General features: G+C 37.8%; 1 protein-coding gene across 29 annotated transcripts in view; it reads right to left on the reverse strand.

The window, feature by feature from the left end:
* The window catches only part of APC (APC regulator of WNT signaling pathway), a 120726-nt gene that overhangs the window by 7698 nt on the left and 97141 nt on the right, over positions 1-15887 (reverse strand). For 9 of the 29 annotated variants that reach the window (XM_072736550.1, XM_072736547.1, XM_072736556.1 and 6 more), the window contains 6 exons: positions 14748-15126; positions 12933-13028; positions 7818-7957; positions 7191-7268; positions 6787-6903; positions 1967-2181 (listed from right to left, as the gene is read on the reverse strand). In XM_072736550.1, the coding sequence (XP_072592651.1) occupies positions 1967-2181; positions 6787-6903; positions 7191-7268; positions 7818-7957; positions 12933-13028; positions 14748-15126 (1025 nt within the window). Of the gene's footprint in view, positions 1-1966; positions 2182-6786; positions 6904-7190; positions 7269-7817; positions 7958-11581; positions 11636-12932; positions 13029-14747; positions 15127-15887 lie in introns of all 29 variants that reach the window. The other 20 variants (XM_072736565.1, XM_072736575.1, XM_072736571.1 and 17 more) reach the window with 3 other exon arrangements.

Here is a 15887-nt window from a genome sequence, read left to right on the forward strand (position 1 = left end):
AAAACTGCACCAAATTATACTACAAATTTCAAGCACTTCACATCTTCCTTTGTTCCTAGTTCATTTAATGTTAATTTTTTAAAAGTACTCATATGTCAGGCTGAAAGAAGTAAAAGTGTAATCTATTCTGCATTTCCTATTCCGACCCAATAGGTTTTAAATTTTTTTTCCTGGGGCACTTGGGTGGCTCAGTCAGTTGAGTATCCAACTCTTGATTTTGGCTCAGGTCATGATCTCAGGGTTTTGAGATGGAGCCTTGCGTCGGACTCCCCAGTCACCGAGCAGAGCAGTCGACTAGGGGATTCTCTGTCTCTCTCTCTCTCTCCCCCTCCCTCTACTGTCCCCCCCACTCAGCAATGTGCACACGCACTCTCTCTAAAATACTTAAATAAACCTTAAAATAAAATTAATTTTTTTTTTTTTCCTGAGCAGATACATTTGCTCTATTGACATAGTGAGAGTTCCTTGATGAATGTGTCATGAACTCTTATGCTGGGCAGGTCACTGTGGTAACTCAGTCTATGGATGGGTGCCACAGGGCTGACAACAAAGACATCCTGGAAGGGATGGCGGAATCGATCGCTCGATCTTCACGTAGCCAGGGAGCACACTGTAGGCTCTGAGATTGGCAAACTGACTTTTCAGAATAACCTCTATGCTCCTGGATGGATTTTGTGACAATGCCCTCCTCCTTAGAAGCGTGCTCTGCCAAACTGTGTAGTTGTTACTTCCAAAGAAGGGTGTTGAAAATTTAAAGATAATTATAAAAATAAAGGTTGAGAGTTAGCAATTTGGGACTTGGAAGAGCTGTAGCTTGTTTAATGCATGGTCAACTTAAGATTAATGATAGAACTTTAGAGGGCTTTAAAACGGATGGGCAACGGTGGACAATGAGCTTTAACATGACAATCTCTCAGCAGCCCAACAGACACCTGCGTGCTTACTGAGCTTAAGAGGTCTTTGCATGGCAGAGGGGGCTATAAGGCTTGTTTGTGCATCAAAAACCTCAAGAGAAGATGTTCACATTCTTTACAAGTTTTGTTACTAACAATAACTCATGGTCTTTCTGAAAATGACAAGCACTACTGGATAATAAATAAATACGCTGTGAAAATACCCAAACGTATACTTTTTTGAGGGGGAGGAAGGACAGAGGAAGGAGGAGAGAGACAGTCTCAAGCAGACTCCACACCCATCGAAGCCCAATGCGGGGCTCCACCTCATGACCCTGAGATCATGACCTGAGTTGACAAAACACAAAACCCAAGTTCTGAAAACGTGTGCCGTGTATCTGAGATGCTTTCTTAGGTTTCACAGCCCTAGATGAATGGCTGTTGGCTAAATATGATTACTTAATATAATCTCCATAATATAATAATGATATTAAGACACTATTAAGAAAAATGTCAACTATTGGGGATGTCTGGGTGACTCAGTTGGCTAGATGTCTCACTCTTGATTTTGTCTCAGGTCATGATCTCAGGGTCCTGGGATCAAGCCCCGTGTCAGGCTCCACACTTGGTAGGGAATCTGCTTCTCTCCCTCTACCCCTCCCCTCATCTCTCTCTCTCTCAAATAAATAAATAAATCTTAAAAAAATATTAAACTACTGGATTCTCTGGATCATATCCATAGATTGTTTTTTTATAATCCTTATATTCCTTTATGCCATACTAACATAAACAATGGGATTTCGTTCTCTGTAGCATTCGTGACTTTTTCCCCCATTATATGGATTATACTTACCAACTATCATTTGTTTATTTCTAAACATCTTTATACTATAAACTTTTATTAGAATAAGTATACTAACAAGTAAGTTAGGGATTAATAGCTATCTTTTCGCTGTAATAAATTTGGTTTAGCACTTGCACAATTACACAAAATAGTGCTTACAACTAGGTCTTCCTGAGGGTATGAATTCTACACTAATTCATTTAAAAGTCATATAAAACTCTGTATTTACCTGTGGTCCTCGTTTGTAGCTATCAAGCTGGACACATTCCGTAATATCCCACCTCCACTTTCGATAATGGCTAAAGTATTTGTCTGGCTTCGGTAAGTGAGAGTGCCAACCAGGAACGCAAGTGCACCATCCACAGCACATATATCAGCTTTATTCTCAGTGCAGTGTGCTGACAAATTCCATAAGGCACTCAATACGCTTTTGAGGGTTGATTCCTGTTAAGAAACATGTGTCATCTAATTAGAGTTGGAATTGGCCTCTTACAATTTCTATGCCTACTTCTATTGAGTAAGTTGTTACTGTTAGTATCTCCCCTGCCGTTCACAGGCAACGTATCAGGTGCTCCACATTTAGAAAAACTGATAAAACACCCAACAGAACTTAAGTTAGTGAGATTCCCCACAGAACAAGCAGGATACTCAATTAATGACCGTTTTGAACTTTATTCTAAGTGTTTAGATGTACACACGTATCTTACAAAAGCTCTTATTAGAATATGAAATATAACTGATGTGCATTCTGAAAAGATAACATTTGCATGATAATAGAAACCAGAAAAAAAACCCCACCCCTACATGCTTATATGGAAAAATGTCTAAGACATATTATTAAATAAAAAGAGCAAGTTACAGAGCATATGTACAATATTCTGTTTGTATACAAAGCAGACATATATGCTTCTTTGTGGCTGATTCAAAAGTAACAATATAACTTATTACAAAGTAAGCATATTGGAAAAACTCCCAAGTCCTTAACTCCCACAGAAACAAAGTAATTCCAGAAACCAGAACTTCCTTGGCATAAAACATCATAGGTAGTAAACCAGTAATAAACCAGTAAACCGTCAACTTGTAATTGCTACAAAAAACCAAACACTGAGTATATAATTAAGGATATCTGGTTAAAACTCGCCAAGATCCTGATGTCAGTTTTTCTTACTATAAATCAACCAAGGAACAAACACTCATTGAAAATCTACTCTGTGACTAGAGGCACTCCAGAGGATACCAATGTGGCAAACTGACACCTGCTAATAATTTACCACGGGGAAAAAAAGGGCAAAACCATACATAAACAAAGGGAAGATTACTGCTATTTGAATTTAATCGAACAAATAAAATATTTCATGGAGGAAAGCAGCTCTGTGGAAGATAAGACCTGTTGTTGCTCCCGGCATGGAAGTGGGAATCAGCAAGGGAGGACTGAAGAATATAAAGACGACACAGAGGAGATCCAAGTCCAGGTGAGGGGAGACAGTAAAAGAAGGCCTTGAGTGTCAGGGCAAACACTTTGGGCTCAACCCAATAAACAGCTGCTGGGTCCTCTTCATCAAGAAATTAAGAGAATTTAGGAGAGCAAGTACTATTTATCAGGAGGCAGGGCAGAAGTGCTTTCACCGATGGAGAAATGAGAAGGTTAGGAGCTCAATTTTAGTTACACTGTGGTTGAGGTAGAGATGGGACATTCAGAGTATCCTGAGAACAGAGAAAACAGCAACAGTTTAGCAGTGTGAAGTGAGCTCAACTACAAATGGCCCAGAGATCAGAGGTGAGGGTTTTGTTTCAAAGCTTTATAGTTAGAGGAGATGAGAAATGATTAGAAGTTGCTAAGTATAGGTGGTAAAAACAAAGGAAGGAGTTTCAGTGTGATCCAAAAGTATCAAATATAGGTGTAGGTAGAAAAGAAATCCCAAATTAATCTATAAACCTAGATTTGGTTAGAAACAAAATTAGAAGGACCTGAAGGTATGGCCAGTGAAGAAATGGGGCTGGTGACTTATTCATTGTTTTGGTTGCTACGGAAATGGGAGAAACATTGCAGGAGTTACAAGAAGCAACAGATAAGGGTTGTTTGTTTGTTTTCAAAATATTGGGCTTCTTAAAGACAGAGTTGAAACAAAAAAGCTCTCTATACCCAGTAGAGAAGATACAGAAGACAGGAGTGAGGGACTCACAGCTTTGAGTAAACAGCATTGCTTGGGGCACAGAGTGCAGGGAAGGAAAGGTTCTGTGGAAGAGAGTAGGGGCGAGCCCAGTGAGCTTAAAATGAGCAGTGCATGGGGATTGGAAAGGTAATTCTAACTCTCCTGCTCATTAGTAGTGAAGCTGAAAAGGAAGAGATGATGAATTAAAAAGAGAATGTTCTGAATGACTATTGCATTGAATGTAGAAAAAGAAGTAAAAGGTAAATTCTAACACTGTTAACCAGAAGCAGGCCCAAACCAGAACCGGATATTTAAATTTCTGCTGAGCCAGTTTTTCCAAGACTGGGCTTTCCATTTACAGATGAAAAAAAAATTTTACAGATGAAAAAAAATTTATAGATGATGATCTTTTAAAATACTACTCTTCCTTTTAAAGGAGCAGGGTATGTCTTTCCATTCATTATGGTCTTCTTTTGCATTTCTCAGTAGGGTAATAAGCCTTTTAATCTAGATTTCTCAATTTGTAGCAACAAGTTTGTATAAAGACCTTTGGGGTCCTTGAAACAAAGTCATGAGCTCTTAGCAAGAGTACAAGTTCTCATGTCTGTTTTCATACAGACACATTAAATCTTTCTGAAAATACACACTTGATTAGATTAGGGAGTCGTAAAGTGTGGACTCTAGTTTTTTGGTATAATTTTAGTGAGGTATAATTGGAGAATAAACCGCATTTTTCAAATGTGCAGTACGATCACTTCTGATGTAGGAGTATACCTGGAAACCACTGCTACAATCAAGATAACATTTATTACCCCCAAATTTCCTAGTACCCTCTTGTAATCCACTCCCAGCTCCAGGCAACTGTAGATCTGTTTTCTGTCATTATAAATTATTGCATGTATCAGCAGTTCATTTTTTAGAAAGTTTTTATTTTTTTAAAGATTTTATTTATTTATTCATGAGAGACAGAGAGAGAGGCAGAGACACAGGCAGAGGGAGAAGCAGGCTCCACGCAGGGGAGCCTGATGCGGGACTCGATCCTGGGGCCCCGGGGTCATGACCTGAGCTGAAGGCAGATGCTCAACCACTGAGCCACCCTGGCGTCTGGATAGTCCAATTTTAAAATAGCCAAATGGTATGCCATTGTGGACCTCCCCTAATTTGTTTATCCATTCACCTGTTGATGGGCACTGGAATTACTTCTAGTTTTTGGCTATCAAACACTACTGTTGCAAACATCTGTGCTTAAGACTGTGTGGATACACGTTTTTGTTTCTCTTAGGTAAATACTTAGGATTGGAATGACTGGGTTGTGTGCTTAGTGTATGTTGAACTTTAAAACACTGCCAAATGTTCTTCAAAGTGGCATACCATCTTACATTCCCACCAGCAGTGCAAGAGAATTCCAGCTGCTTAATGTCCTTGACAACACTTGGGTAATCTTTTACATTTTAACCAATATAATTTGTATAATGGTATCTCACTGTAGTTTTAACTTGTATTTCCCTCATGGCTAATGGTGTTGAGTATCTTTTCAAGTATCTTGGGCCATTCATCTATCTTCTTTCCTGCAAGAAATACAAGTGTTCTGGGGTGGCTGAGTGGCTCAGTCGGTTAAACATCTGCCTTCAGCTCAGGTCACGATCTTGGAATCCTGAGATGGAGCCCCACGTCGGGGGGCTCCTTCACCCTATCCCTCTGCTGTTCCCCCTGCTTGTGCTCTCTTGCTTGCGCACTTGCTCCTAAATAAGATCTTAAAAACAACAACAAAAAAGAAAGAAATACAAGTATTCTGCCGATTCAAGAGTGTTTTAAAGGTATTTTTATGTAGACCCTAAGTATATTTGAATATTATTATTACAATCAGTTTTTAGGTTGAATACTTTTTTCTTTTTTTTTAAATATTTTTTTAAAGGTTTTTTTTTATTTATTTATGATAGTCACAGAGAGAGAGAGAGGCAGAGTCACAGGCAGAGGGAGAAGCAGGCTCCATGCACCAGGAGCCCGACGTGGGATTCGATCCCGGGTCTCCAGGATCGCGCCCTGGGCCAAAGGCAGGCGCCAAACCGCTGCGCCACCCAGGGATCCGGTTGAATACTTTTTTCTAATGATTTTTCAGTTGATTTTCTTGGGTTTTCCTTGTATAAAATACTTTCACAAAAATACATAAATAAAAACAAAAAATTCTTTGCCTTCTCTAAAAAGGAAATTTTGAAGAAAAAAAATGCAGGGTCTAGCAGGACTGGTTGGGTGAAAGGAAGCCCAAATTAGCTAAGCAATCTGCTTAGTCCCTCCCAAATTCCAAGTTTAATTATTTCTTTTTAAGTTAGCTTAGTTTCTGAAGTAGATATGCCACCTGATGATATTTCCTTTTGTCAACAAATTATTATTTGAAGAATTCTTTACCCCTGGGTATGATTACCTCTTGATAAGGTGACTATCAGAAATGAGGACTCTGGAGAGCACGGAGGTAACAATGATACCACATACACAGTGATTCTCCACTTGGGGTGGTTTTTCCCCTTCGCCCCTCTGGGGCACCTTTGGTAATATGTGGACATATCTTTCATTGTCATGACTGAGAGGAAGTGTATTAGTATCTAGTGGGCAAAGGTCAAAGATGTGCTTAACATCCTATAAGGCACAGGTCAGTCCCTTTAAAACAAGCAGTTATCTGGTCCAAGATACAAACAGCGTCAAACCTGAAAAGCCCTGACTTATCCTAGGCTGCTTTGTACAATCTTTTCCATCTTAATACTTTATGAGTTTGGATTAAGTCTAAGAACTGGTGAGATAAGCAGGTCAGAAATTAGGGAATCTCAAGGGTGGGAAAGGGTAGCAAAAAAGTAACCCAAAATGAAATCCAAATTAGAATGTTAAATGCTTTCAAAGGTACCTTTTTAACTTCCAAAGCACATTCCATCAATGCTTTCACACTTCCAACTTCACGCAATGTCTTTTTACTATTTACATCTGCTCGCCAAGACAAATTCCTCAAAACACTTGCAATAACCTGAAAATGAAATTAATTCTAGAATAATTTGGAACATAAAATAACATACGGTTGCTTTGTTTTTAATGCTAGTGGTAAGAGTAGAAGTCTACTAATAAATTCCTCCTAAATGTTAATATAGTGCCAAAAGGAATTCGTACAATGTAATTGTTTTCCTTTATTCTGGAGTTAAAGTAACCATAATTGAAACACGAGATACTGAATACTCAGCGACAGCTTGAATTAATCTAAGTCAAGGTATTAATCCACTAATATCCAGGAAAAACATCTGAAATTCTAACTGGTACCTGCTGTAAGTCCTCACTTTCAGATTTTAGTTGGGCCACAAGTGCTCTCATGCAGCCTTTCATAGAGCAGAGTGTAGCCTGTAAAATGAGAAATGGAACAGAGGGTCAATAACAAGGCAACTTGAAGCTGTGCTCTATTTTTGACTAATAAACTTTGAACCCAGTTTTAGTGGTCTCATTTTAATCAGCCTAATATTTTACCAATAAAGACCTAGAACCAGATTACAGAAAGGAAGTCCTTTGTGATCTGTTCTCTTAGTAAACTGGAAAAGTAAAATGAGTAAGTGAAAAGAAATGATAGGCAAAGGGTTTTAAGGTCAAGTCTCTTATTTGGATGGAAGGGATATATGTATAACACATCTGTCAATAGGATTTTTAGATTTTTGCTCTCATTCCTGGGAATAGTATTTTAAAGCGATTATATCATCAATCCATTACTGTGTTCCATATTTTGCCTTTGTTTAGGCATAAAACTATCAGATGAGTAAAAATATGCAGTGGTGTTTGAAGTTCAGTTTTTTAAATCAGTGTTTAATCAGGAGTGGAAAAAGAAAATTAGTGAAAAGCAGTTTGTACAAAACTAACTCATACCAGAGATACATAAGAAATGGATCTTATAAAACGTACCTTGTTGGCTACATCTCCAAAAGTCAAGTTTGTCAGAGCCATTCCAGCATATCGTCTTAATGTAATACTGTAGTGGTCATTAGTTAGCCCATACATTTCACAGTCCACTTGCAATAATTCTGCAATGGCCTGTAGTCCCCCTAATTTAAGAAGGGCAAGAGGAAAAAGACAATAATCTAAAATAAAACAAGTGGTACCTAGTTTAAAAATTAGGAAAAAAATCTCAAAGAATGAGGATATACGGTTTAAAAACATCTTTAGAATTACAAGCTACAAAAAATGTTATAAAGAACTTCTGTGTAATACTCATAAAATACAACTGATATTTTCTGCCAGTCTTCTCCACCCTCCACACTCTTGCCTTACTGAGTGATGTGAGCATTATACTTTATTTACTACACGTATACTGTATCTTGTCATTGATGAAGAAGACTATGTTCTAACACTAGGTCTTCCTGCACAAGGCAGAGAAAGGTAACTTATTTTTATTATTACAACTTTATAGATAGTCTCCAATGTTACACCTTAGAAATCCTGAAACTTCTAAATGAAAACTGTGAATGAAGCAAGCCTATTTTTTTATGAAGAATCATCTGTTCAACATATTACTAAGTTCTATAAAACCACTTATTATTCAAGTATTTTAAAGAATTTCTTACTTTTCTTTGGTACTCACAAGTGTCAAATACCAACTACGCTAGAATTTAGTACTTTCTTTCCCCTGGATTCCCACCACTGGGTATGCTCAACAATTCCCACAGTGATCAACACTAGGAAGGCAAAGAGAAAAAGGAAAAGGAAAGGGAAAGACAGAAAGGAAAGGGTAATAACAAAACAGAACCAAGAAAACAAAGGTAAAGCAAAATGGTGAGTAAATGTATAAAATAAAAATGGACATGGAAGCTATTCAAAATATTATTTATCATCAGTACTAATCATCATGGGACTGGGCAAATATTTTTGTCACAGAGAAGTGGCTTAGACAGAAAAAAGAAGGATGAACATAAACAGGTGATTTTTGGAAATTCTAAGTCTAAACAGCCAGGTTATTAATCTGGAAGAGGACCTGTACATTTAGTATTTTCATGAATTATCTAGAAGAGGAATCTGCAAGTTCACAAAACAAAGTTCTGACTGGGGTCAAGAATTCCAAGCCAGGAGAATTAACTGTAGGAAGATTGGTGCAAATCTTTAGGACTAGCAGCAATGGCAGATAAGTTTGAATGTAGATAAGTGAAAAATAATTTGGTTAAGGAAAGCCCAAACCGTATTTAGGAAGATTTTCCTCCATCCACCCATGATGATGGAAAAATACATATCCAGTGAACACAATACAGTCACTATTTTTATGGATCTTATACATTAGAACAAAAGCAGACTCTTGAACAACTAATTTACATATAATGGACTATGTAGAAGCATAGGGAAAGGTAACAGGTGGACTGAACCTAGATTGAGAGTACCTAGAAAAAGGCTGAGGAAATAATGTTTAAGTTAAGAAAGACTTAAGGGATGAATGAGTATCTAAGATGAGTGGGGCAGGAATAATTAAGAAAAAAAAAAAAAACATTTTAGGCAGATGAAACAGTATATGCAAGAGCCCGTGAGCCTAAAATACTATGAGAAGGTCTCACGGTGAGGCTACAAAATGGGTAGAGGCCATATCACGTAAGACTTTATATGTCACCCCAAGGATTTCAGCCAGAGGAAGGAATGATTAAATATACATCCTAAACAGATTCCTGTGGTTGCAGAATGGATACCTGTAAGTGCAGAGCCAAGTAAGACAAAGATGTGCAGAGTAGGAGAGATAATAGTGGCCTGAACTGGGGCTGAAAAGGAGAGCAATGATTTGAGATAAATCTAAGAAGGAAAATTAAAGTACTCAGTTACTCAGTGCAGGGGATAAGGAGGATAGAGTTACGGGATGTCTTCTAAGATTCTGGCCTGAGGAACTGGGCTGACTGGCATATGCCATTTTCTGAGAAAAAGAAATCTGGAAGAGACAGAGATTTGGGGCTGAAGGAAATAACAAATTCATTTGGGGCAGCTGAGTTTAAAGATGTCTGAAAAATCATGTACGTGAAGATATCAGACGAAGAATGTGTGATGTGTCTCAAACTCAGGAGAGGGAACATGGAAAATGTAAATCTGAAAAACACTGTAACTGAAGCCATAGATTGGAGGATATTGTTTAGGGAGAGATGAAGAAAACCTAGGACGGAGCTCTGAGGAAGTCCCACCATTTAATACTTGAGTAAAAGAAAAGGAGCCAATGAAAGAACTGAGGGCTTTTGACTCAGGGAATTGAATTGAGAGTGACTGATGATCTAAAGACCGTGGCCCTACATAATGAATGATAGGGTCACCTAGATGTTGAGCATATTTATAAAGCAGGCTATTGATACCAAAGCAAAACATACTGCGCTTTGTGCCTATGTAAAATCCTGCCTCGTATGGCAATATCTGTGATACTTTCTTAAGGAAAGTGAAATGATCTAATAATAAAGAAGGTCTCAAGAAGGCACTAAATGAACAGTTGTTTTTTTTTTTTTAATGTAAAAACTAAAACACTTAGGATTTGAACCTGAAAACAAAGATTAAAGAAGGATATGGTCAGTATCAACAAAAGCATGGAGAAAAAAGAACATCTGATAAAATTTAGGATATCAGATAAAAGAGAGAGCTTTTTATGATTTCAGGCCAATACAAAGAAACATTTCTGTAAATTTTAAGGCAACCAATACAATTCATGTCAAAACTATAAATGGATTCACAAATATATGATGTGAATTCATGACTGACAATAAAAAAACAGGTTGCCCTTAGAAAACTAAGACTGTTTCAAGGTAATACGCAGAGGTGATAAGCATAGCCTTTCACAGTTTGCTCAGTGTGTTTAAAAAAAAAAAAAAAAAAAAAGTGGTCCAGATGGACCAGATATTACCCAATGTGTGATCTCATAACCTCAGAGCTAGTAGAGGACCAATGGTTTGAACAGAAACCATTCAACAGAACCCTTAAATTTAGATTTATATATATATAAAGGATAATAGAAAGATGACATTTAGTTTTAAAGAGTACATTGTTTTACTTTTCCTCGGGCTAGATAGTCACCATTAGCATGAAATGCCTTACTCTAAAATAAACATTAGGGACCCAACATAAAATACTGGTGTTTCATGAAATTTCCTGATCCTAAGAATCACCTGGGCCACTAATTAAATGATTCCTAGGAGAATCGCCCCAAGCCTTCTTGCTACAGGGCCAGAGAACCCATGCAGTTTGACACGTATCTGGTGATTATCATCTAGTTTTGGAAATACTACTACAAATAGATCATGAGCTCTTTGAAAGCCAGGACCGTATCTTCACCATTTTCACACGTAGTGCCTAGCACAGTTTCTGGACAGAGCTGGGACTTCACCAATGTACACATCAAAGATAGTATAGTCTAAAACCTGTCATACTAATAGTGCAAACCTAAATGACCTTGATGAGTTGTAGAATCTTCCTGTGTATACAAATGACAGTCCCAGCTCACTGGGCTTAGGAATTTCCCTTCATCTATTTGGGACTTCATTCCTCCTTATCCCTCACTGTCAGATACCTTGCGCTTCCTTACTCCCATCTCCCTACAAGCCACAAACCTTGATTTTTCTTTTGCTTTGTGCAGAGTCCGAGGCTAGGAATGAGAAGAAGGTAATCCCCTGTGGCTCTGTCCCCAACAGTCACACCCCCAGAGGCCCCATCCTGCTCCTCACCTGAAAGCCCCTGCCCTAGCTCCTGTGATGAAATGCCCCGGGTAGCCTTCCTACCTGAAGAAGGAAGAGGAACAAATACTGAGTCTAGGTTTTACTTTGAAATTCAGATGATTAATGTGTCAGTCCTAGTCTACAGTTCATTGGAACACAGGGACATTTACAGAAAAACCTTTGCAGTAGTTTAAAATTGGATTATTTTTCTTGTTCATTCATAATTTTTATCCCTTTCCCATTATTAACGAGCATAAAAAAATACTCAACCATAACATTTTCACAAACGCTGAAACTATTATTGAGGAGGGGAGAATTCATAAGATCACACTCAGGAGCCTGGGGGTGGGGGAAGGAAAGAGAATCAGATGGGCCAACCACAAGGGGCCGTGGGAAGAAAAGCATGGCTGGAGGGCAGGCCTGAGATCACAAAGTACGTAGCCCCCAAAGTGATGACTCTGAAGGAGACAACACTCATTTTTGGCCCTGCAGGTTCTCTGTATTTAAGAGTCTCATGACTTTGTGACTTTTAAGATAAATGATGAATGATAATGATGAGGGTGGTAGGAATTAAAGTGGGGGCTGGGATGTAACGTAAAATAAACAGCACAAAAAGCAAGGGCACAGCTACACTAAGATGGGAACTCAGTGTACGGTTCTTGCTTGTCGCACAACTAGAGAGATCCAGTTCACATGAGATGGCTCAGCATGATGCAATTATAAATACCACATGTGCAAAATGAACCTAGAAATCAAAGAAAAACCGTTACATGACAAATGGGGTGCACAAAAATGCAGGTTATAAAAGGTTTAGAGTGTATGATAACACATACATAAAAGAGTAATCCTTCCAAAATCAGTGGAATTTTTCTAACTGAAATTAGAGCATAATGCTTTTCTTCATTAACCACTTTCAAAGATATCATGCTGTTTATCACGAAAATCTACAGTAAAGTACTGATAACCATGAAGGTAAATGAGAATCTTTATTATAATTTCTCCTGGTGTCCATCAGAAGTGGCTGAGTTCAAGAACAATCACCAGCTCCGTATTTCAAAACAATATAAATTACCCTCCCCGTCAACTATCACATAGGGTCTACTGTGGCAACAGGGGCAAGGACCGGCCCATTTTGTAGTTTTTCTAATTGCTGGCTAAGGTTTTAAAAAGCCAAGTTAGTTTATACAGGGCAGCAGTTTCTATCATTAAGAACCTTTTCTCCTCTGGAAACCAGAGTATAATCATTTGCTGCAAGGAGGAAGCAGGTGGTAAATAGAAATTAGTGGCCTCATATCCAGTTCAACAATGATGAAAAATCTTCAGTACTCTTCTATGGCATTAAGAAGCATTTTTGTCTTACCAAGTTCATTCATTGCATGTCTATGCTCTTCATCAAATGAAAGTTTCATTAGAACACACACAGCAGGACAGATCTGATGTTCAACAGGAGCTGGCACTGAAAAATAGAATGGACATAAACCATAATGCTTTATTTTCTCAAAAGCAATGTTTGTTATACTTAAAAAAAGCAGGGCTCACTAATATATCTCTAATGTGAGTAGTTTAGTAGATCAACAAGTATTTGCTGAGTAGATGAATAAATACTACCAACATGAAAAAGAAAATATGAGTAAAGGGTTTTTCTTGGTTCTGGAAAAATGTTTACTATTTATCTGCCTTTAACTCTTAGAATAAATCCTTTGCAGGTTTATGCCATAACTCAAATAATAATTTAAAATAATGTTGAATATATAAAAGACTAAAATACTTTGGTATAAAGCTGCTTTGTTATAGTTTCTATTTAAACTGTTGTCATTGAGTGAGGGTTAAAAGCACCTATTTGTGTTACAAATGTAGCAAAGACGTCTGGCACAAACCTAGTTGAGAAAGCTTACCATGTAGATTAGGTAGGAAACAAAAACCTAAAGAGGTGTCCAAGAAAATGTACCTCCACATTTAATACCATGCACACAGTTTCAAAGCTCATTATTTGAAATAAAAATTTAAAAAGTCTATTTTTCAGAAGTAGTATTTATTTTATTTAACTATTTTGAGAATAGTTATTAAGATCACAAAATACAAGTTATAACATAATTGTGGATACCCACAGAAAAAAAATCCAGAAAAGAAAAACAGTATTTTCGCAGTTAAGTATCTTAGTTTTCCTTCTCCCAAGGACAGATATAAAGGACTATTTCTGCTATTTTCTTATTCTTGAAAATTTGTGAATTTTAAAGAAATTCACCTTTATACCTAAGCTAAAAAAAAAATCTGCTAAAGCTTCATGGGTGTTCTCATCACTACCCCTCCTCCTCTCCCTGAATCAGCAGTGATACAATCGTCCCGTCCTCTGCGCGCGTGTGTTCTTACCAGGTCAAAGGAAGGTCTTACCTTATATACTTACTGCTTTTGGCTCTTGCTACAGGAATGAGGTAAGTAATGTCCCCAAGGGTCCCAATTCCCAACGTCCCTGCTCCTGATGGAGAGGGGTTAGTAGCCCAGGGTTTCTCCCTCAGCAAAGAGCTGAGCGGGTGATCACTCCCAGCAACTAGGACCCATCATCGCCTGAAGCAGGATGGTGCAGTGAGAAGAGCACGGGCTTGAGAGTCAGGAGATCTGGCCTCTGGTCCTGGCTCCACCACACACTAGCTGTGAAGCTACAGGCAAGTCTTTTAGCCTTTCTGAGCCTCAGTTTCTTCATCTGTAAAATGAATATGATAATACCTTCCCTTCCTACTTGAGGAGGCTGTTGTGAGGCTCAAATAACAGAACAAATATAACACAGCTCTGTAACCACTGAGCAGTGTTGTGCAAATGTAGATTATGGCTTGGCACTAACAGTGGAAGGAACCAAAGTACTTTCTTGAGCTTAATCTATAAAATAGAAGGGATGGAAACACAATTGCTCAAAGTTTTTTCTAGATCTACTGCACTATGACTGTAAATCTCTCTTGATTTCCTGTTCTTTTTTGCTTGCATAGAACTGCATGTAACATTTTCCTTTATTACAGTTTTTCTAGAAAAATACAGACTTAAGTTTTAAGCTATGTTAGCAATGCAGGTGGCTACTATACGTTTCCCACTCCTACTCATAAAGACAACATACAGGCTAAAAAAAGTTTCCATTTAGAAAGCTCTTACATTTACTTTGTAACATGCACTATAGTGAACATACTTGGATTTTTGTCCTGGTCCATGCCTTGTTCATGGGCTTCCTGCCACTCCCAACAGGTTTCACAGTAAGCTCGTATCTGTTCCAAAAGATGAAGGACTCGGATTTCACGCCTGCCTCTCTTGTCATCAGGCTGTGAGTGAATGATGTTGTGAAGTGCTGCACTGGCCCTGGCCCGAGCCTCTTTACTGCCCCGGGAATTTCCCAACAACACAGAGTCTTTGTCATTGCCATGTAAAAGCTGGATGAGGAGAGGAAGACATCCAGACTGTCGCATGGATATACAGCTGTCTTGGGAGCTAGACATAGCTAGCAAAGTTCGCGACATATCATCCTTATCATGAGTACCAAGCATTGACAACAATGAATACACCATTTCCACCTGTGGGCCAAATGAGTTTAGAAACAAAATTATGACTTTAATATCCAAATGCTAACACCAATGAAGTGATGAATGGGATATTTATTGTAACTCACTAAAAAGAAAAACAAAACCCCTTTCTAGGATGAAGTAATGAGCATGATTTCGAAATCCATATAATCATCACCAATTTGTTTATATGAGTAAACAGAAGTAGCAGTGGCATACAGTGTTGAAAGAGAAAGTAGTTCTCACATACTTAAATGTTTGTCTGGATCAGCTGATTATAGGGAGTGACAACTGATATATATACACACAGACACAAACTTTGGAATGTGGTTTATTTAAATATTTTACATAATTTTAAATATTTAAAAATAAAATTTTATTTTACTTCTTTTAATTTACGACTATAATCAATAAATAGAAAACACTTTTCAACAATTATTATTTACTAAGCACTAGTTCTGGACAATCACTAACCCTTAACAGATTATAGTATTGTTAAAAGTATGTGATTTCTCCCTTATACATATAAAAATATTTTGTCATAAAAAGAATGCCATGATCATATAGGGAGGACAGAGGCCAGGATTCTTAGTGAAAAAAAAAAAAATAGAAAAGAAAAAAAAAGAATTTAAAGCATCCAGTAAGCATCAATTACTCTCTGACCATAAATTCTAAGGGTTTACTCAGAAGCAGATTAGAAACTGGAAACAGTACGCAGTTGTCCTCGACTGTGATTATTAGCCTTATTTCAAAGCCAGAGCTATTACCTAAAA

The sequence above is a fragment of the Vulpes vulpes genome, chromosome 14 (assembly GCF_048418805.1).
Source record: "Vulpes vulpes isolate BD-2025 chromosome 14, VulVul3, whole genome shotgun sequence".
Taxonomy (NCBI): domain Eukaryota; kingdom Metazoa; phylum Chordata; class Mammalia; order Carnivora; family Canidae; genus Vulpes; species Vulpes vulpes.